At 43.7% G+C, this 20,167-nt stretch overlaps 1 protein-coding gene across 13 annotated transcripts in view; it reads left to right on the top strand.

The window, feature by feature from the left end:
- The window catches only part of NCKAP5 (NCK associated protein 5), a 1,062,317-nt gene that overhangs the window by 137,036 nt on the left and 905,114 nt on the right, over positions 1-20,167 (top strand). For 11 of the 13 annotated variants that reach the window (XR_009009050.1, XR_009009051.1, XM_057551412.1 and 8 more), the window contains exon 2: positions 10,832-10,961. Coding sequence is in view for 10 of the 13 variants with exons in the window: in XM_057551412.1 (XP_057407395.1) it covers positions 10,893-10,961 (69 nt within the window). In the remaining 3 variants the exon portion in view is untranslated. Of the gene's footprint in view, positions 1-4,883; positions 4,982-10,831; positions 10,962-20,167 lie in introns of those variants that run through there. The other 2 variants (XM_057551416.1, XM_057551418.1) reach the window with 2 other exon arrangements.

The following is a 20,167-nucleotide window of genomic DNA, read 5'->3' as shown; positions in this document are numbered from 1 at the left end:
TCCTTCCTTCCTTTCTTCTTTCTTTGTCTCTTTCTTTCCTTCTTCTCTTTCTCTGCCTCCCCTTCTTCTCCTTCTCCCCCCCTCCTCCCTCCCTTCCCTCCTCCTCCCCCTTCTCCCCACTCCCCTTCCATCCTCTCCTCCTCCCCCTTCTCCCCCTCCCCCCTCCTCCCCCACCCTCCTTTCTTCTCCTCCTCCTCCCCTCCCCCTCCTCCACCTCCTCCTTCTTTCTCTTTCTCTCTCTCTCTGTCTTTTTTCAGGGCCTGATACAGGGCCTGGGGCAAAATAGATATTGAATAAATAAATATTACCAAATTCCAAATGAAAGGAATTCTGTTGTGTCATTCCTAGCAGTTATTGAATATCTACTCCAATATTTCATTTTATTTTTCTGAGGATTTTGAACTTTAGTATTTATTTATTTATTTATTTAACCATTTAAACTTGTTATTTTATATTGGAGTATAGCCAATTAACAATGTTGTGACAGTTTCACGAGCACAGCAAAGCAACTCAGCCATACAGAAACATGTATCCATTCTCCCCCAAACTCCCCTCCCATCCAGGCTGCCACATAACGTTGAGCAGTGTTTCTTGTACTATACAGTAGGTTCTTGCTGGTTATCCATCTTAAATATATCAATGGGTACATGTCAATCCCAAACTCCCTAACTATCCCTTCCCTCCACCCTTCCGCTCACCCCGGTAACCATAAGTTCGTTCTCTAAGTCTATGTTTACTCCAATATTTTAAAACAGGCATCATTTTAATCCTGAGAGCAATTTTGTTAAGATGATTGCTGTTACTATTATCTTAATTTTATCCATGAGGAAATGGAGGCCAAGAGATGTTAAATAACTTGCTCAGGGTCACAGAACCCTTCAGTTAGAGAGTTTGAACTCAGGACTGTCCTGGATGCTGCTACCCAAGAGGACGGTGACGTTGGACAGTCAGATCTGATGAAGCTCAAGCAGTGATAAGGGAACTTCTTTGCCTTTCTGTAGCACATCCCCAGTTTCTGCCAAAAATAAGTAAGTACTGGGTAGTAGAAAGGGTTGACTCTGAATTGTTCACTTTAAAAATGTGAATTTGTGGTAGGTGAATTATATCTCAGTTTTTAAAAGATTTAAATAATAAAGGTTGGAAATTAGTGAATTTTGGACATTTTAGAGGTTCTAAGAGCTTTCCCTGTCCTTTGTTCCTTAGGACCTTAGTTCACATTAACATCAGTTCTTTAACTGTTCACCTTTAACTGTTCAATAGGCAATGTTGAACAATAGCCAATGTTGAACAATAGCCAAGATTTCCAGACCCAGATTTCACTGAATCCCTAGTTCCCTGTGTTGGAGGCACCATTTATCTGAGGAGGGGGTCATGGGACAGTGATTCTTAGGAGTCTATCCAGCATTTAAATCATCAACTATAAGCCACTGACTAGTTTCCAGAGTGAGAATTGTAATAAACAGGAGCTCATGAAACCATTACGCTTAGTGAAATAAGTCAGACAGAGAAAGACAAATACTGTATGTTATCACTTATATGTGGAATCTAAAAAATAAAACTAGTGAATATAACAAAAAATAAATGGACTCACAGAGATAGAGAACAAACTAGTGGTCACCACTGCGGGGAGGGAAGCGGGGAGGGACAAGATGGGAGATTAAGAGGTACAAATTACTATGCATAAAATAAATAAGCTATAAGGATATACTGTACCACATGGAATATAGCCAATATTTTATAATAACTGTAAATGGAGGATAATCTATCAAATTTTTGAATCACTGTTATATTTCTTAATATAGTATTGCAAATCAACTATACCTCAATTAAAAAAATTTTAAAAACCAGTTTTCATCATGATACAAAATTTTCCTCCACTTCAAAGAAAAAACCCGTTGTCACATCCCTCAGAGGGTGTTTCCAGCCGCTAATATATCTGGCAAGGATGGGATACCGTATTTGGGAAGTCTGTTCTCATTCAGTCTTTTCTAAATCCATTTCAGGGTGCTGTTAGTAGACATTTATGAGTGAAAGTCACATAATTTGGTATTTTTTACACTTATGTCCAAAACGGAGACAGTAGTTTTCTGTTCTGTCAGAGTGCATGTGCATACACACACATTCACTCTCACACACACGCGTATATGTATACACTCACACACACACATGTGTACACTCACACACACATACACAAGCACGTGTGCACACGCACACACACCCTTATGCATATGACTCACGAATGGATGTATCAATAGCAGAAAGTTATTGAGCCAATATGTCTTCCGAAAGGAAACTGTTGTGTATATGTGTTTAAAGTATAAGGAAAACCAACTGCTTTCCCTTATGTAGATTTAATCGGGCTGAAAAGATTTCAGTACAAAGCTGACAGGAGCTTCAAATGTTCTGTTTGGTAGCTCTATGCAAATCTGACAGATTCATAACTTCTTTTTCCCTCCTGCTATTTGCACTTTGAAACGAGAACAGGCTGCTCACGGAGAACAGTGGGGAGAAAGGAGTGAGCAGGTTTGCGAGCATTTGCGCATATCCAAGATTTTCCATTCTTACACTTGGAATAGGAAGTTCTTTCCCTCCTTTTCTAAGTGATATGATGACCTCACCCTGAGTTTCTACGACATTTGCATATTAATTTGGAATCTAGATTTTTTTTTATCGTAGTATAATTGCTTTACAATGTTGTGTTGGTTTCTGCCGCAATCATGAACCAGTGAATCAGTCATGCGCACACGCACGTGCCCTCCCTCTTGGACCTCCCTCCCCCGCCCCTTCCCTCCCAACTGGGCCATCACAGAGCGCCGAGCTGAGCTTCCTGTGCTATACAGCAGGTTGCCACTAGCTATATATTTTGGAATCTAGATTGGATATTTCTGTCTTTAGTCAACATTACTTTCTGCACAAAGCAAAAGACCAGTTTAAGCAGATGATTAGTGAGCCTGAGAGGGTGGGGCAGGAGGAAGGTGCAGGTCCAAACTGTATCCAGTGTTTCTCTTCTTTGGGGTCAGAGTTTGCAAACTAAGAATTGCTGGTTGCAGTGGCTCAAGAAAGGCAGTTGCCGCTGTCAACAACTCTGTGTCCCTCAGCCCTTGAGACAGGGAGGGAGATCAAGAAAGGGCGCATACCTTCACCCTCTCAAACTGGTGCCCCACCGGCTGTGTGTTGGAGTCTTTCAGGGGTCTTAAAAGGAGGATGAGTGGGTCCCACCCTTAGCGATCCAGTCCTGATTTATTTGCTCTTTGGTGACTCCGCAGGCGACTCTAACCTGCAGCCAAGTCTGAGACCAACCCCTCTAACCAGTAGTTTCCATCCCCGGCTGCTGGCCCCATACTCGGGGGCCGGCGCCCATGCCCCTAGAGACTGCAGTGGTCTGGGATGGGGCCTGGGCGTTGGTGAATTTTACAAGCTCCCCAGGGATTTCTAAGGAGCAGCAAGGATGGAGATCTGCTGAGCTACCTGGTCAGCAGATTTTGTCACTGTTCTTGTCATATCCAATTCTGAAATTACTCTTTGTAGAGTTTATATCACGTAGGAGCCAGTTTGTTGAGTGCTCCAGGGAGATGCCAGTGAGTGTGGCACTGTCTCTGCTCTCTGGATGCTATTAGGCTGCACACAGTCATATTTTGCATTGTTTGTTGCTTAATGAAGCTGATTGAAAACTATCTTGACTCTAGGTGTGGAAGGGCTTTTTCATGCATTGTCTCTTCCGAACCTGAAACTATCTGGGGGAGGACAGATTAGGAAATGCAGATTCACAGAAGTTAGGGAACATGCGCAAATGTCCGTGGCAAAGAGGGCTGGGGGCCAAATCTTCCAATGCCTTTCAGCGCTATCATCTTCCCCCATTTCTTCTGGCAAACCATGAACATTTCAAAGCAGGGATGAGGAGAGGGGGAATCAGAGAAGCAGAAATTGAGATGGAGAAACCTATTCTCAGAAAGTGTGTGAGTGTATGAGAGTGTGTGTGTAAATGTGTATGTCTGTGAGAGGGTGTGTCTGCATGTGTGTGACTATTGCATGTGAGGAAATATGACTTTGAGGTTCTATTTAACGGTGTTGTTTGTTTCTTGTCCGCTGAAAATTATACAGTCTTTTAAAGTCTAACAGAAAAAAGAAACTACTAACATCTCTAGGAATATTAAAGGATCTGTCTGGCACTGAAAAGCCATTACTATCTGGGAGGAAAATTAAAAAGAGTTTATTAAGGCCAACTCAGATTTCTACTGATACCAAGAAATAGTATTTTAATCAGCTAGAAAGAGATGTATGTGAGCAGAGGTCACTATCAATGACCATCAGTCACAAAAGGATGCTTAATATCCTGTCTTCCTTAAACTCTCTGACCATTTCCATCCCCGTGCAGGGAGGGAGAGGCATCTAACCTATCACTTGGAGGCAGATATGTGCTCTTTATAACCAGAGTTGTGAGAAGCCATAGGAAAGACATGAACACCACTGGATCATGGTGCTTTGTGAGTGCAGGCAGGGCCCAAGGAGTAATGTTTAGGTTGACAGTGGTTTAAAAATCATGCTAAAATGTTTTCTTTGAGGCTTGGGTATGTCTGTGTGTTTGTCTCAGAAAGTAATGTCTGTGTTATAAATGTGCATGGCCTTTCTTTGCTTTAGCAATGTTATATTGCTGCTCAGCTCTTTATATATTCATGAAGACAGCTGTAAACATTCAGGCATTCATTTATTCATGCAAACAGCAAATGCTCATTGAGTGTCTGCCATGTTGCTATGCATCAGGCATTATAATACTACCCTGGAGAACATAGAATAGAAAATAGTGTTCCTGCCCTCCAGGAGCTAAGTGCCTAGTAGAATTTTTAATTCCATGCTGTTATTTCAGAAGGCTCACAAGAAGGAAGCCAGGGACTGCCCAAGGAAGGCTGGCTGTCTGTCCAAAGGAATCTCTGTGGCGTGCACCTCAATCATGGTCAAACCTGGAAAAGAGAAACTACTCTAGGTATTTCAGCAGAGAGGGATTTAATGTGAGGAATTGGTTATGAAGCTGTTGGAAGGGCTGGAGGGGCAGAAGGCATAGGTGGTGGTACTCAAAGGTTGGGAAGCTGCTACTGCCCTTTCTTAGGATGAGTGATTGGAGGAATCACGGAAGTTACTGGAGCCTGTAGCCCCTGCTTTTGATCCTGCACATCTGGAGCTGGAAACAGAATGGCTTCTCCCTTCCTGTTGCCTTCTGATTTCTCACAGCCTCCTATTGGCAGAATCCAACTTGACCAACCGACTAAGAAGTCTTGATAATGTAGTTTGCACCTCTAGACCTGCAATAGGGAGAAGTTATAGCAGGGCAAGGGGGATGTGGACGGTGGTGGTAGTGAAATCCACAGTCCAATAACCAGTGGAGAGGGAAGGGGTCTGGCAGTAGCCACTGACACCCAGAGTTTTTGTGACTCGGTACACTGAGATGTGACCAGGCTTTGAAATCTGACTGAAACTAACTCTTATGGATTGAAATGTATCCCCCCCACCCAAATTCATATGTTGAAGCCCTAACCCCCAATGTGCCTATATTTGGGGATAGGGCCTTTTAAGAGATAATTAAGGTTAAATGAAATCATAAGAGTAGGGGTCTCATTCAATCAGACTGGTGTCCTAATAAGAAAAGGAAGAGACACCGGAGGCATGTGTGCAAAGGAAAAGGCCATGTGAGGATACACAGAGAAGGCAGGCAAATGCAAGTTAAGGAGAGATGCCTCACCAGAAACCAACCCTGCCAGCACCTTGATCTTGAACTTCCAGCCTCCAGAACTGTGAGAAAATAAATGTCTATTGTTTAAGCCACCCAGTCTGTGGTATTCTGTTATGACCACACAAGCTGACTCATATACTAAGCAAATACATAAATGATGAATATAAACAGTTGGATGCCAAATTGCAAACTTTTACTAAAAATGCAACTCTCCAAAAGATTGCCTACTTATATTTGCTGGTCAACACATTCTTCTTCAATAAGTAAAACTACATGGGAATCGAATAAAATTAGGAGGTTGTTTGATGACAGTGGTCTCTGAGCAAGGGAGTTTGTTGGATAATACAGATGACCAGTGTCATACCGAAGTGTCTTTGGGGGCTGACACTCATTTTTCCTCTAGACCTGCAGTCCTTGTTGGGTTTATATACATGAGGGAACCCTCTTCCCCCATGGTGCTGGGGGCAGAGTGTATGAGCCTTCCTGACTTTTCCTTTGTGGGCCCCTCCTCTTTTCATACTGACACAACCTGGTTGCCATTTGTTTCTTTTGGGTGACCTTGCTTTGATCCTTTTGGATAACTTACTTTGATCCTTTCCATGCTCGTTTTATGGTTTAATTCACAAACTTTCAAGTTCTTGGGGTAAAGGTAGTACATATACTTAGGCTGATAATTGGCCAGGATGTACTACTATAGCTGTACTGCTTATTGCCTTTCACTGTGCCCTTCTGATCAGTCAATACCTATGCCGTATCAGTTGCTAAATGTTTTGAATGTCAATCTTTGCCTATATAATTAGCATCATAAAACGTGAAAAGAAATTGACCAGGTTAAGCTGTTCAATCAGCCTTCCACGTAGCAGACTAACCTGTTCAAGAACTGTCAAAAGGATCTCCATTTCCCAATGACAGCTTCATCAGCTTATTACACAGCAAAAAATTCAGTCACTAGAGTTGCTTCTTAATGAGTTGAATCATATATACCAGAAGGGATAATGAATATGTCTAACATTTAAAGCTTACCTACTATGTGATCTTTATTTACTTTATTTTATTTTTGGAGCAAGGAAAGGTTTATTGTAGGGCCAAGCAAGAAGAAAGGGTGGCTCATGCTCAAAAACCCTGAACTCCCTGATTTTTTTTTTTAATAAATTTATTTATTTATTTATTTATTATTTATGGCTGCGTTGGGTCTTCATTACTGCATGGGGGCTTTCTCTAGTTGTGGCGAGTGGGGGCTACTCTTTGTTGAAGTGCACAGGCTTCTCACTGCATGGCTTCTCTTTTTGCGGAGCACAGACTCTAGGCATGTGGGCTTCAGTAGTTGTGGCTTGTGGGCTCTAGAGCGCAGGCTCAGTAGTTGTGGCGCACGGGCTTAGTTCCTCTGCAGCATGTGGGATCTTCCTGGCCCAGGGCTTGAACCCGTGTCCCCTGCATTGGCAGGTGGATTCTTAACCACTGCGCCACCAGGGAAGCCCCCCTGATGGTTTTTGGGGAAAAGTTTTTATAGGCAAAATTTGGGGTGAGGGCTGTAGAGTGTGTGACTTTCTTCTGATTGGTTGGTGGTGAGGTAACAGGGTGGTGCTCCAGGAATCTTGAGCTCAGCCTGAAGTTACTATCCTCCACCTGCGTGGGGACCTTAGTTCCTGCAGAAGAACTCAAAGATATTGTTCTGTATATTCCTTGAGGAGGAACCAGGACCCTGTCCCAAGGCTGCACTATTGTTTCTTGACTGCTTCTCCCTTGTTTCTGCATTCCCTCCTTTCCCTGATTAGCAACTGTTTGAATCTGCCCTTTGGAACTCAGGGAAGGTTAAGGAGGCTGAATGAAGCATATTTCCTACAAAATAGGGGGACACGGAAAAGATTTGTACCCAGGAGCCCCACAGGGTCCTGCCTGGCTTCAATCCCCCCTTTTCTTTGATACTCCTCAATCTTGAGGAGAACAGGTGTTGGACAAGAAAGGGAATAACATTTTGGATAGAGACTTTAATCATAAACTCAGCAGAGGAACTCGGTTTTAGGGGGACTTGGTTTCAGTCGGCTATGTGATCTTTCAGTGGATCATCTCATTAGTCATCCCAACAACCCTACTAGGAAGAAGGTCCTGTTATTAGTGTCCTTTCATAGATGAATCAACTGGAGCTTAAATAGGTTAAATAATTTAATGTGATCAGCAAGTAAGGAGTGAAGTAGAGAATCAAACCTGAAGATTAACCATTGTGTTTAGAACAAACAAGTCACCTTGGCCTATAAGACCCTGTGAGAACTAGTTGTTACTAAAATCTCATAACTTTTTTCACACATTCTCTTCCTAGTTTGCTTTAGGGCACACAAACCTCTTTACCAGCTCCTTCCCAGCAGGAAGACTGGCCCCTCTACTTTGGAATGCTTTTTTCTTTTGGCTCCGTTGGGTCTTTGTTGCTGTGCGTGGGCTTTGGCGAGTGGAGGCTACTGTTCATTGCGGAGTGCAGGTTTCTCATTGCGGTGGTTTCTCTTGTTGCAGAGCACGGGCTCTAGGTGCGTGGGCTTCAGTAGTTGTAGCACGTGGGCCCTAGAGTGCGGGAACCTCAGTGGTTGTGGCGTGTGGGCTCAGTAGTTGCAGCATGTGGGCTCTAGAGCGCAGGCTCAGTAGGTGTAGCACGTGGGCTTAGTTGCTCCGTGGCGTGTGGGATCTTCCCGGACCAGGGCTCGAACCCGTGTCCCCTGCACTGGCAGGCGGATTCTTAACCACTGCACCACCAGGGAAGCCCTGGACTGCTCTCTACCCATGTTTTTATATGGCAGCTCATACCCTTACCATTCTGTCTAAACTTTGCTTTCCTTTTCACACACTTGACCCTCGGTTACACCAGTCACGGGGGGTTGTTTCCTTCATAGCAGGTACCGATCGTAGTTTGGAGTTGTTTGCTTATTTGTTTTCTGTATCCTCCCACTAGAATGTAATCTCCACAGAGGCGGGGGCATGTTCTCTATTTATGTGCTGTGTCACCAGCATCAAAGTACTGAGTCCTCCATTCATTAGGCACTTAATAAACATGAGCTAAATGCCAAAGTATCATCTATTGTGATCTAGTAAACCCCAAGGCTCTTGGGAATATAAGACTCAGGAGGGCATGCTTTTGTTGGACGGGGGAATCTCAGGGCCTGAGTAGTCTCTGTAGCTGGATTGATCATCACAGAGAGTATTCTGAGCCACCAAAGCATAGAGTCCCTGGGATGAGAAGGGGGCCGCAAAGTGGGTGGGAACAGCTAAAAGCACGAAAGACAGCCCCCAAATAAATTTCAGTTAACTAATCGTTTGGCCTATACTATTAGCATAGAACTAACTTTCTTCTGACAATTGCTGCCAGTGCTTTGTTGGTTTTTAACTCTTAGGCCCTACCAACAAGCAGATATTAAAAACTGACTATATTTAAAGAACTGCCCCAGGTGATGAAGGTGATTACTAAGGTCCCTAAGGACTTCTATGAACCTTGGGAGGGAAAGGAATCATTGCCAAATGGAGTGATGCAGAAGGTTTTGGGAAGGATCGGGGATCTGAGCCAGGCACTGGGGCAAGGGGAGGATTAGACCAGATGGAGGTATGATCTGAAGTGTGGTTTCGGGAACGTTCTTTGTGTGTTTGGAGATTGTAAAAGACCGGTTCGCAGGAATTAGACCTTGAACATGATGTTGAAAAATTTGGATTTTATCCTGAAGTCAGAGTGGAGTTTCTGAGTGGACCAGTAGTGAATTAAAATGAGTGTTCCTGAAAGTGAGAGATGGAATGATTAAAATGGAAAAGAAGCCCATCAGTTTCCTACAACTGACTATAATGTGGGCAAACCCTGCCTGGGGCACAGCTGTCTCAACCCTCTTCCTGGTAGAGGAAACCAAGAGAAAGAGGCCACATTCTGTGTATGGGCTGTGAGGTCGCGTCTGTTCCATCCTCGTTAAACTTGGAGCAGTTGAAATAATTCTAAAAAATATTTCTTCTCAATTGTGTCAGAAACTGATTGGTATAGCATTTTATTAAGCTCAGCTCTTCTATGTCAGCAGTTCAATGGCTGATATAAAATGTGTTTTTTGCGAATTATGAGCAATTTCTGTACCTAAAAGTGCCTGAGTCATCAAAATTCTGAGTCATCAAAGGCATATTAAATTATGTCGACTTGTACTTAAGGTTAACTGGTTTTTAATGTTATCCGTGCATAATTAGAACTTAAATGTAAGTTGTCATTTATTGCCTTTAAACCATTTTTATATACATCGTTTGATGGCCATTTGTTATCTGTTTTTGCAGTGGAGAAAGATGAGCTTCAGAGAGCCTAAATGACTTGTCCAAGGTCACTTGGCTGATGGGTAGGAAAGTCTGGGTTCAAACCTATTTCTTTCATTTCAAGCATTTTACATCTTGGTAAAAACTGGAAGCTAGTGTTTAATACATCTAATGCATCCTTACTAACCAGAATACCGAGTCATTCTAGAGCAAGCAATCTCAGTGGAGTGCAGGGATTAACTCTATCTGATTTGGTGAAATGCAATGGGTGTTCAAATACTTACGATAATGATGCCATGACCATTCATGCTGATTCAACCTTTCCCAAAGCAAATGTCTCTTGTAATGTTCCTTAAATAGGTTTAAATTAAGTATTTTTAAATTAAATATTGACAGTAATGTTCATGTTTCAGTCTCCCCTTCCTGGCCTTGGACTCAGCAGCTCTTGGATATGGAGCATGGCTTTGTCCATTTGCTCTCATGGAATCTGCAGACCGCATCCCTGGGCACAGCAACAGAATGATGCTGGCGGATAGAGAGAGGACGGGTGTGAAGCAAGTGTGGCATGAAACTGACTGTTTGCTTTTTTCCACAGTCTGCTGAGTAGACCTGCAAACCCATTCCACAACTCCATTAGTAAAACCTGTGAAAACACAGGGGCCTCCGTAAAGACGACTCTGACCTTGGCAGCGGGAGAGGGTTTTGGAGTCGAGGGAGCCCAGTTCTAAACTTATGATTTGGGTCTGGGTATTTTTGGCTTCAACACTTGCTCCTGGTTAGAAAGTGAACAACAGGGGTCTAAACACTGTTCGCTCGGATAGTAAAACACATGTTCACTTTTTGCAGTGACCCTGGAAACAGAAGGGGAATTCTTATAAATCACAAAGGAAAATAAATAACTTCACTCATGGAGGGAAAGAGACAGCTTGAGAAAAGGGACTTTGGAAAAAGGCTGTCTCTAGATAGCAGTCTTGTGGTAAGTACTAAATATTCATTTACCACTATATGTTTTGGCTTAAAATGCATTATTCTTTGACTGTGATTTCCTGAACCCTGTGCTTTCAAAACCTCTATTCCAGTTACCCCATTAGCAATATCTTCTGGGATATTTGTTTCACTTATTTTTTACAAAGTCAAAAGCCAGCAAACTATTGGAATGTTTGTATAGTGTCCTAATAGGCAAATGTCATAATCTGTCAGCATTATATATAATTACATTAATTCCAGCTGAAGTAAACTTTAACCCATACAAAAACACTACTGTACAGCTGATACCAAATGCCAAGCTAGTATATAGTTGTTCTATCACCCATTTATCTTAACTCTGGGGGTAAGTTGAACAAGAATGCAGTAGAGCTTCAAATACTGAAGAGCGAAGAAAATCTCTGAGATCTTGGGTATGTAAATTTGTTCAATGGTCCATAAACTTTCTTTCTAAAAGTTTGAATACTGATGAGCGTCATTCTTAACAATTTGGTTGGGTTTGCTTTCGTGTATGAGAATCTGGTTAGTCTAGGGAAATAGACTAAGTCACTGATTTCTGAAGGTTGGCCGTTCTTTCACAGTCTGAGCTGAGATGTTTGGGGAGGCAATGATACATCTGAACGGAGTAAGAAATCAAATGAAGCAAGTCATTCCTTACTCTTTTGGTCATCTACTCAAGTAGAAATGTAGCTTAGTACCTTCTTTGGCGTGACATTTAGGGATGTGCTTTATTCATTTGTGTCCTCCCAGCTTCTGGCCTGGAGTTGGGGTCAGAGTAGGTATCCAATAAAATATTTGTTGATTTATTAGTTGCCCTTTTCCAATTCTGCTGCTGTAGGTCTTGCTCTGTCGGTGTCTAGATTAGCTATTTACCCTGTGACTGCTGAGGCTTCACGTCACAAACTGTTCATAAATGTGAGTTTCTGGGAATTGAGAAAAGAGTCGCATTTAACTTTTGTGTCTAGCTCTTCTGTGTCTCTGTGAGCTCTGCACCGAGCAGCATACCTTCAGAGGCTAAGAGCTCTTCTAGGATTTTAAGTTCTCCTCCCAGTCTGCATGCCCTCTTCTCAGTTCTGAGGTCTTTCTGTCTCCAGGTACAGTGCAGTGAAAATAGTGTGTGTGTGTGTGTGTGTGTGTGTGTGTGTGTGTGTGTTTATATGTCTATACCCTTTGCAACTTCTAGGGAAACTTAGGATAAAAAGATAATTTCTCAGCCTCTCCTTTTTTTCTTTGCCAAAGGAAACACTTCTTACATATCAACCTGCCAGTAAGGTCTGTCTTATGCCTAGCTAGGCACTCGTGTAGTATATATAGTAGGAGCAGCCCAAGAAAGGTTCTCTTAACCCAGAAGTATCATCCTTGCTGATTAACCCCTAAAGCCCCCAATTTGGCCTTAGGTCCCAGAGAAGATACAAAGACCCTATGAAAGCAAGCATGCTAAGCTATTGTCTTTTAATCGTTCACAGTAGCACTCATTAATGAAAGGTCTTGGATCATTCCCAGATGTCAGACAGATGAGCAGAATTTTGTTGAGGGAGTTGCTAAAGAAAAGGATGCAGAGCACAGAGTGCCAGCATGCAAGGCTGGGCTGGGCAAGGAGGGGAGGGGACGTGGATTATCACGAGGGCACCGGGCATCTGAAAATCAGAGGAGGAGATTCAATGAAAATTTTGCCATGTTTAAATTTTCCTTAAGGACAGACTTGACTGTGGGCATAAATCAAAGCCATCGTATTACCTGTGCTGGATGAAAATCCCAAAGCAAGCTTGCGTTCCCATTGGCATGTGGCTCTAGCCTGAGTCTTGTGGGGACTGTGGATCTGTTTCTTGACTTACAGCATAAAAGAACGTTGGGAAAAGGAGAACTTGTTGCTTGGTACCACCTGAGAAACGCCATCCTGTTAAATCTCCCCAAATGATGCCTAGGAGAGTTTTTACACTAGTGAAATGTCTTCCTTGTTTACTAGAGGCAGATTGAACGTGGCATCTGCATGTGCCTGTTGGGAAAATGCTGAAAAAGAATTCGTTCTCCTATGACTATGTGGCCCAAGGTACAGGGATGCTTGAATGCTATTCATCGTTATACAGGGTAGGCCATGTGACTGTGATTTTGCCTTCTGTTTTACCGTTATGTTCTTCCCTCACATAAGATGCCACTATTGGGGCAATGACAGCAAGAGGATTGGTTTTTAGGGTGTGAGACCCATTGAAAGACCCTAGTGAATTTTATTTTGACTGTCAGAGAGACAGACACAAATGGGGGAAGAGATCAAAGCTGACTGGCCTGTAAAGGACTTGAACCCAAGACCTTGTCCTCCTCTTTGGCTCTGTGCCGAAACTGCACAAATAACTAGGCAAGAAGCGCACAAGGATGATTCTAGATCAGGGTTGCTGGGAAATACAAGGAAAAAAAAAAAGAAAGAAACACCTGGCATCATATCACGCACTCTTCATTCCCAAGTCATTTTTAAAAAATTTTATTATTCTATTCTATGTTAGTTTTATTTTTTATTTTATTTATTTATTTTTCTATTCTATGTTATTTTTAAATCGTAGAATCCAAATTGGGAATGGGTTATCCAGTCCCCTCACTCTGCAGAAAAAGTAGTTAATAATCAGCAAGTTTAAATGCTTTTCCTGAGGCTGCACAAGTAGGATACAACCAAGAGTAGAAGTGAGGTTTCTGACCTGTCACTTCAGTTCTTTGTCTTTCATTCTCTAATAATAATCCAGTAAGAGAAGATCCTTTGGAAAACTGAGCAGAGGAAAGAGAAACATACTAAAGTCTTAAGTCTTGACATTCCACTGCTGTAATCGTTATGACCCATATTTTTGAGAGTCAGAGGGCCCAGAGGTAATTTCCACTTTCAGATTTTGCAGGCAAAAAATTCCTTAGAATGTACTGCAAGAATAAGGCACTATTAACTTCATTACACTTTTTATTTGACATAATCAAATCCTGAAGTGTTGAGCAGCTCCCCTGCAACAGTTTTAAAAATTTTATGCTGGAGGAACTACAGAATAAAAAAACCTCACAGTCCAAATACTGAAAAAAAGCTCCAACTGGGGGATGTGAGTTTGTGGTCCTTAGTCACAATTTTGCTTTCAGGATGTGACACATGGGAGGGTTTGAGAGAGAGAGAGAGAGAGAGAGAGAGAGAGAGAGAGAGTGTGTGTGTGTGTGTGTGTGTCTGGGCATGCGTGCACCCTAGTAATGCTAAAGTATTCTTTGATGTTGCTAATTTTTGACTTGATGAATCATCCTTTTAAAGAAGAACGTGACAGGGGAAGTGAAACGGAAATGAAAAATGTGTTTCCATGTGAGGGGTAAAGACGCCGAGAGAAAGACAAGCGACGACACGTTGGCCTCTCCTGGTAGGAGTATGCCAAGGAGCCACGTGTTCATGGAAAGTACAGTCTTCTCTCTGATGACAATAAAAATCACCCCAGAAATTGGGGCCTCTTCCTGACCCAAAACTCTTCAGCCCACCCCAGGATGCTTTTTGATCAGAAAAAGTCAGCATTTCACACTGCTTTTTTATTTTCAGGAATCATCCCTGCAAATAGGCCGCGTGTATAGCTATCTGACGCTTGTAGCTGTGGTAGCATTTAGCTGCTGAGCAGGCCGGGGAGTGAACGTTTCTCCAGCTCACATTTCAAGAGCAAAGATTCTCTTTTAATTTGGGGGGGAAATACCTTTTGCTTTTAAGCACAGATAGGAGTTAACAGTTTCTCTCATGAGTGATGAACCCCAATCTTTTCTCCCCCACTGAAAGGAAGACAAAACGGTGGCCGTACTAGGTGCTCACATCTGACAGAGAGCAGTTTTGATAGACTCGTGGCAGCAGGGAAGCCCCCCCACAGGTCCTTCAATTCATCCTTCAGCCTCTGGATGGCTGGCATCCAAATCGTTCGAGTAATTAGGTCTTCCACAGGCTCCCATTAACTCTGTCGATCAACAAACATCACTGAAAACCTGCTTTATATTTACGATGCATTAGTAGCCATGGGATGTGCTGGAGAGTTGCCATTTCCCCCTCCAGATCCAGTCCATCCTTCTCTACCTGGCTGGGCACCCCTGGAGAAGGTACCACGTGGACCTTGTTAAAAGAATCCCTGGCCTTCTGACATCTCACTGAGTTTGGCCAATGGGATGACCTCGAAGGGCATCACAGGTTGGGAGGAAAGAGAAGTCGAGGTCATTGTTTTCCTGCTCTCTCCCTGCCTCGCTGTGGACCACGGGGACTGGACTGATCTCCCTAGGGCCACAGCTCTTGTTGGGCAACTCTCTCCCACAACTTTAGCTGCAGTTACAGCCACAGCTCTCTCTGTTCTGGCACCTTCTCTCTCCCCAGGCCCCTTCAGGCTTTTTGGTAGTAATGACTGCTGGGTGTTGCCAGCCCATCTCATGTTGGTTTGCTTTAGGTCTGCCCACACTTTAATCAATAGTTCCTTTACCAAAATCTCCTCAATTAAATGGTTTGAGTGTGTCATCTTTTTTCCTGCAGGGTGACCCTGACTGATATGAGGAAATACTCCTTCTCAAAGTGTTTACAGGTTATTTGTAGAAGCTGATCTAATGAGCAGGGAAAATAACATAACATGGAGAAGATACACAGGTGTGACATTTGACAGTGACAGGACTTGAGATCATTCTGGGGGGACGTAAGGAGACACCATGCAGTAGCTGTTGTTAGATCTGTGCTTCGAAGCAGTGGTGAGAATTCGGTAGGTGAGGATTGGGATAGAAGAGAAGAAAGACGGACTTCCCTGAGAGTCCAGTGGTTAAGACTCCACGCTTCCAGTGCGTGGGGTACGGGTTCAATCCCTGGTTGGGGAACTAAGATCCCACATGCTGCATGGCATGGCCAAAAAATAAAAATAAATTAAAAAAAAAGAGAAGAAAGGCAACCCAAGGAGATTGTCCTAAACCCCTTGGTGACAACTCATTTCATTGCTGAATTATTTTTTTCCCAGGAAAACTTCTTCCTTACATCAAATTTTGATGGTTAATTTTATATGTCAACTCAGCTGGACTAAGGGATACCCAGATAGCTGGCGAAACATTATTTCTGGGTGTGTCTGTGCGGATGCTTCCAGAAGAGATTAGCATTTGCATTGGTAGGCTGAACAAAGAAGACTGCCTTAACCAGTGTGGGTGGGTATCTGATCTGTTGAAGGCCTGCATAGAACAAAAAAGGCAGAGGATGGGCGAATTTGCTCTCTGCGTGAGCTGGGACATCCACCTTCTTCAGTCCTCAGACATGGGTGCTCCTGGTTCTCAGGCCTTTGGACTCAGACCTGTATCATTTTCTCCCTGGTTCCCAGGCCTTGGGGTTTGGAGTCAACTACACCACCAGCTTTCCTGGGCCTCCAGCTCCCAGACAGCTATGGGACTTCTCAGCCTCCGTAATCACAAGAACATTCTCTCATAATACATCTCTTTATTTACACACACACACACACACACACGCACGCACAGACAGAGCCCTGACTGACATGCAAATTTAAATTTCTGTTGTTTTATCTTCAGTTATTCTGTTCCCCCCCGACCCCGCCACCCTGTTTAGTGACTGGCGTCAGCAAACTCTGTAAAAGGCCACAGAGTGAACAGTTGAGGCTTTGCAGGCTCAAGGAGCAGTCACAACAGCTCAACTCCATGGTTGTAGCGCAGAGCAGACACACACAAGACAGAAATCAGTGGGTGGGGCTTATGTGCCAATAAAACTTTATTTACAAAGACAGCAGCGGGCTGGATTCTGAAGGCTATCTGCACGCGTTAGAGAAATGGGAAGCTTGAGGGTCCAGGTTGGCTTTTCCTGAGTGCTCACTTTCTGAGTAGTGATTTGTGTTTACCCTCAGGACAGGTAGTACCCCGAGGCAGGCAAAGAGGCGGGTTGAGGCTGTCATGCAAAGATGCAGGTCCTCAAGAAGTTGAGGAAAGGGAAAGGTTTTAGAAGGTTTTAGAAGGGTTTTAGAAAGCTCTAAAGGTTTTAGAAAGTACTCACTGAGACTTCTTCTAAACGCAAAGTACGGGCACGGTTCGTGTTGTTCACAGCAGCCATTGGATTGTGAGCACTTAGGAAAATATCTGCATCTTGTACATGCTCCAGGCATTTCTGTAGCTACCCCTACTTTGCTGGTGCTATAGTTAGACTACCCTTCACCAGAGGGGTGCTGTGCAGAAACTACCAGGTTGCTGGAGAAGGTTTCTAGCTACTCAAATCCCAGCTACCCTTGATCCCTTCTCCTAAAGGAAGAATATATAAAGTAGGGTTTCCTCAGTGCCTCTGACCACTGGGCAAAGACCAACCTGCCCTCTGGGAAGCCTGACGTTTGTTCTCTGATGTCAAGATTTGTTTGAGATTTCCCAAGTGAGCATCAAGTGAAGGAGGGTCAAGGAATGAGAGCGAGCTTTTTATTTCCCTACGGCTTCATTCCCCCTAAAAATAGGACAGTTCTCTTAGCCATCTCCTAGATGTCCTAAGAACAGACCATACACCAGAGCCAGATGTTGGAAGGTGTGGTGATGTCTGAGGATCCAACCAAGGCCTCTTTGAAGGAAAAAGCAACCGTGGAGAACAGGCCAGCTTCGGTCTGGGCTAGTAACCTTTCTAAAGTGGCATGCTGAATCTTTGACTGTTCCCCTTGAAAGTGGGCAGTGGTAGAGTTTAAGAAGTGTAAGATCCTTATATGGATAGTTACCCAGTGAATCTGCCCACCAGCCTAGCTGAGCCCATCATGGCAGGTCAAGAGAACGCTGGAGAAATGCCCTGTCCAGCTGCCCTCCAGCAGCACAGATCCTTGGGGACTATGGATAGATTTGGGGCAGATGAGCTGGGGGAAGACAGGGGAGGCTTGGCCAGGTGGGCACAGCCCACAGCACCTGGTTGCTAAGCATTGTAAAGGGGCTCCGGACAAACAGAAAGAGATCAGAACCCAGCAAGTACAATGCTGGGAGGGAGATTAAAGATCTGAGCAATGCTGCTGCTGAGAACGGAGTATGAATGGAGAATAGGACAGAGGAGCAGGTGTAGAATATGCCCAAGTGGTGGGCCTGGTGTGTGTCAGCAGTGGGGCTGGCTGAGTCGAACACAGAAGCCACCTTAGCAGACAGTGTTCAGGCAGAGAATCATGCATCGAATGTCGACCAGGAGGGCTTCCTTCTCTTAGTAATAATAGCGGCAAATTTTTGAGGCTTACTGTGTGCCAGGCACTCTGCTCAATGCTTTAGGTGGAAACTGTCATTTAATACTCAGGACAACCCTTTAAGGTAAGAACTCTAACTATTCCTGTTTACAAATGAGAAATCAGAAGCTTAATAAGCTCATCAACTTCCTCAAGGCTATAGGACTGCAAAGGGAATTAGAGTGAGTGACAGAGTTGGGATTTCAACTCAGGTGTGTCTACCTCTAGACTACGCTGTGCTGTACAGCTTGGAAGCAGAAAACCTTTTTCACCAGTGACTGGGAGCCCCTCACATGATGCTTCCCAACCTTAAAGAGCCCCAGCCTCAACAGGGCTGGAGGTTTACCTGTCCTTTAGCACATCTGCCATATCTCTGCCTTCTGATGTCAGAAGCCTGATTTCGACAAAAGAATTGTCAAAGGGGCAGAGGTTGGAGGGGGAGGGTTATAAAGAATAAGAAATGCATGTGTCGAAACTTGGTCTAGGCTTAATTTCTCGTCTTGTGCTTTTTCAGATTAACCAGGTCTTGGAACCAACTTCTATAGAGATTAAAATTTATTATATATATATATAAATGTGATATATACATATATAATACGATATATACATATATATAACATCATAGATCTGTAATTTAATATTTTTAGCCATATGAGGATTGATTGTGGTGTGACATGTACAAGCCAAGGTGGAATTATTGATTAGAATGGCAGTAGAGTAGGGAGGAACTGGTGAATGATGGGGTACCTCCAAATATAGCACCTCCAGTATGCAACAGGCTTTATAACTTGAGTGATGATCCTACCAAATGGCTGTACCTTCTTTTGACTGGGCCACTGGCTGATGGAGATAGTTAGGGAGCCAGCATCATTTCCCATGAGGAGATTCCCAAAATATGTCATTTGTTTGCCCACCCTCTGCAATCGGTTCTCCTTCATCTGATGCTGCCCAAAGGAGGGCCTGCCTTTATTATGGTGATGGCTCCCCCTGAATGAGTCTTCTCTCCCTTCTTATTTCCTTTCTCTAATCCCTGAAAATCAGGCAGAAATGCCATCGTAATGGTATCTTCCCAAGTTCTTATTAAAATGTCCTTTCCTGAGTTGCCGTAATACTCACTGCTGACCTTTATCTCTGCATTTACCACTTGGGCACAGGCCTGTCTACTGTAAAACCTCAGCTGAGGCACTACTGACATTCTGGAGCCTGAATTTCTTTGCTGTGGGGGCTGTCCTGTGCTTTGTAGGATGTGTAGCAGCATCTCTGGACTCTACCTACTAGATGCCGATAGCTCTCCTCCTTCAGTTGCGATGACCAAAATTGTCTCCAGATGTGGCTGATTGTCCCCTGGATAGCACAGTCAATCCTGACCGAACTGAACTGTAAGCTCCTTGAAGGCAAGAGCATTGCCATACTCACATTTGCATCCCTAAAGTCTGACGCGTAGAAAACACTCCGTGAAATGAATGAATGAGTGAGTGAATGTACCAGTGAGAAGCCGTTCATGGGCAAGCACCCACCAGCAGCAGACACTGGATATGGGGGAAGATGGAACTACCTGGAGAAGGCACTGAGTGCTGGTTGGGAAGGTTGGGAGACTAGATGACACCCTGCTTTTCTGGTTTGCCCCAGGATGAGTCTAATGTGTGTGTAAAGTTTTTATTATTATACATCAGAGACTTTTCACTTGGTATCTGGGCCCTCTTGAGTCCCAAGGTACTTGATAGGGCAAATTTATGAGAAGATTGCAGAGGTTTAAATTCTCTGAAATGTATTATATTAGATTTTATGTGTATATGCATATGTGTATTCTTCTGGGGAGCAAGTCCACAGGTATAATTAGATTCTCAAAGACATCTGACTCAAGAATGGTTAAGTGGCTCCCCCTGCCATTAATCTAGCAAGTCTGGTCCATAGCACCTGCACACAGATGGCATCCCTTGCCCGGGTCACAGAGCAGGATCTCAGCAGCACCTGATTCCATCACCTGTGCTCAGCTGCTGCCATGAGTGCC

Source organism: Balaenoptera acutorostrata, chromosome 8, assembly GCF_949987535.1.
Source record: "Balaenoptera acutorostrata chromosome 8, mBalAcu1.1, whole genome shotgun sequence".
Taxonomy (NCBI): Eukaryota; Metazoa; Chordata; class Mammalia; order Artiodactyla; family Balaenopteridae; genus Balaenoptera; species Balaenoptera acutorostrata.
The sequence above is the reverse complement of the archived record's forward strand: the minus strand, read 5'-3'. Positions and strand labels throughout refer to the sequence as shown.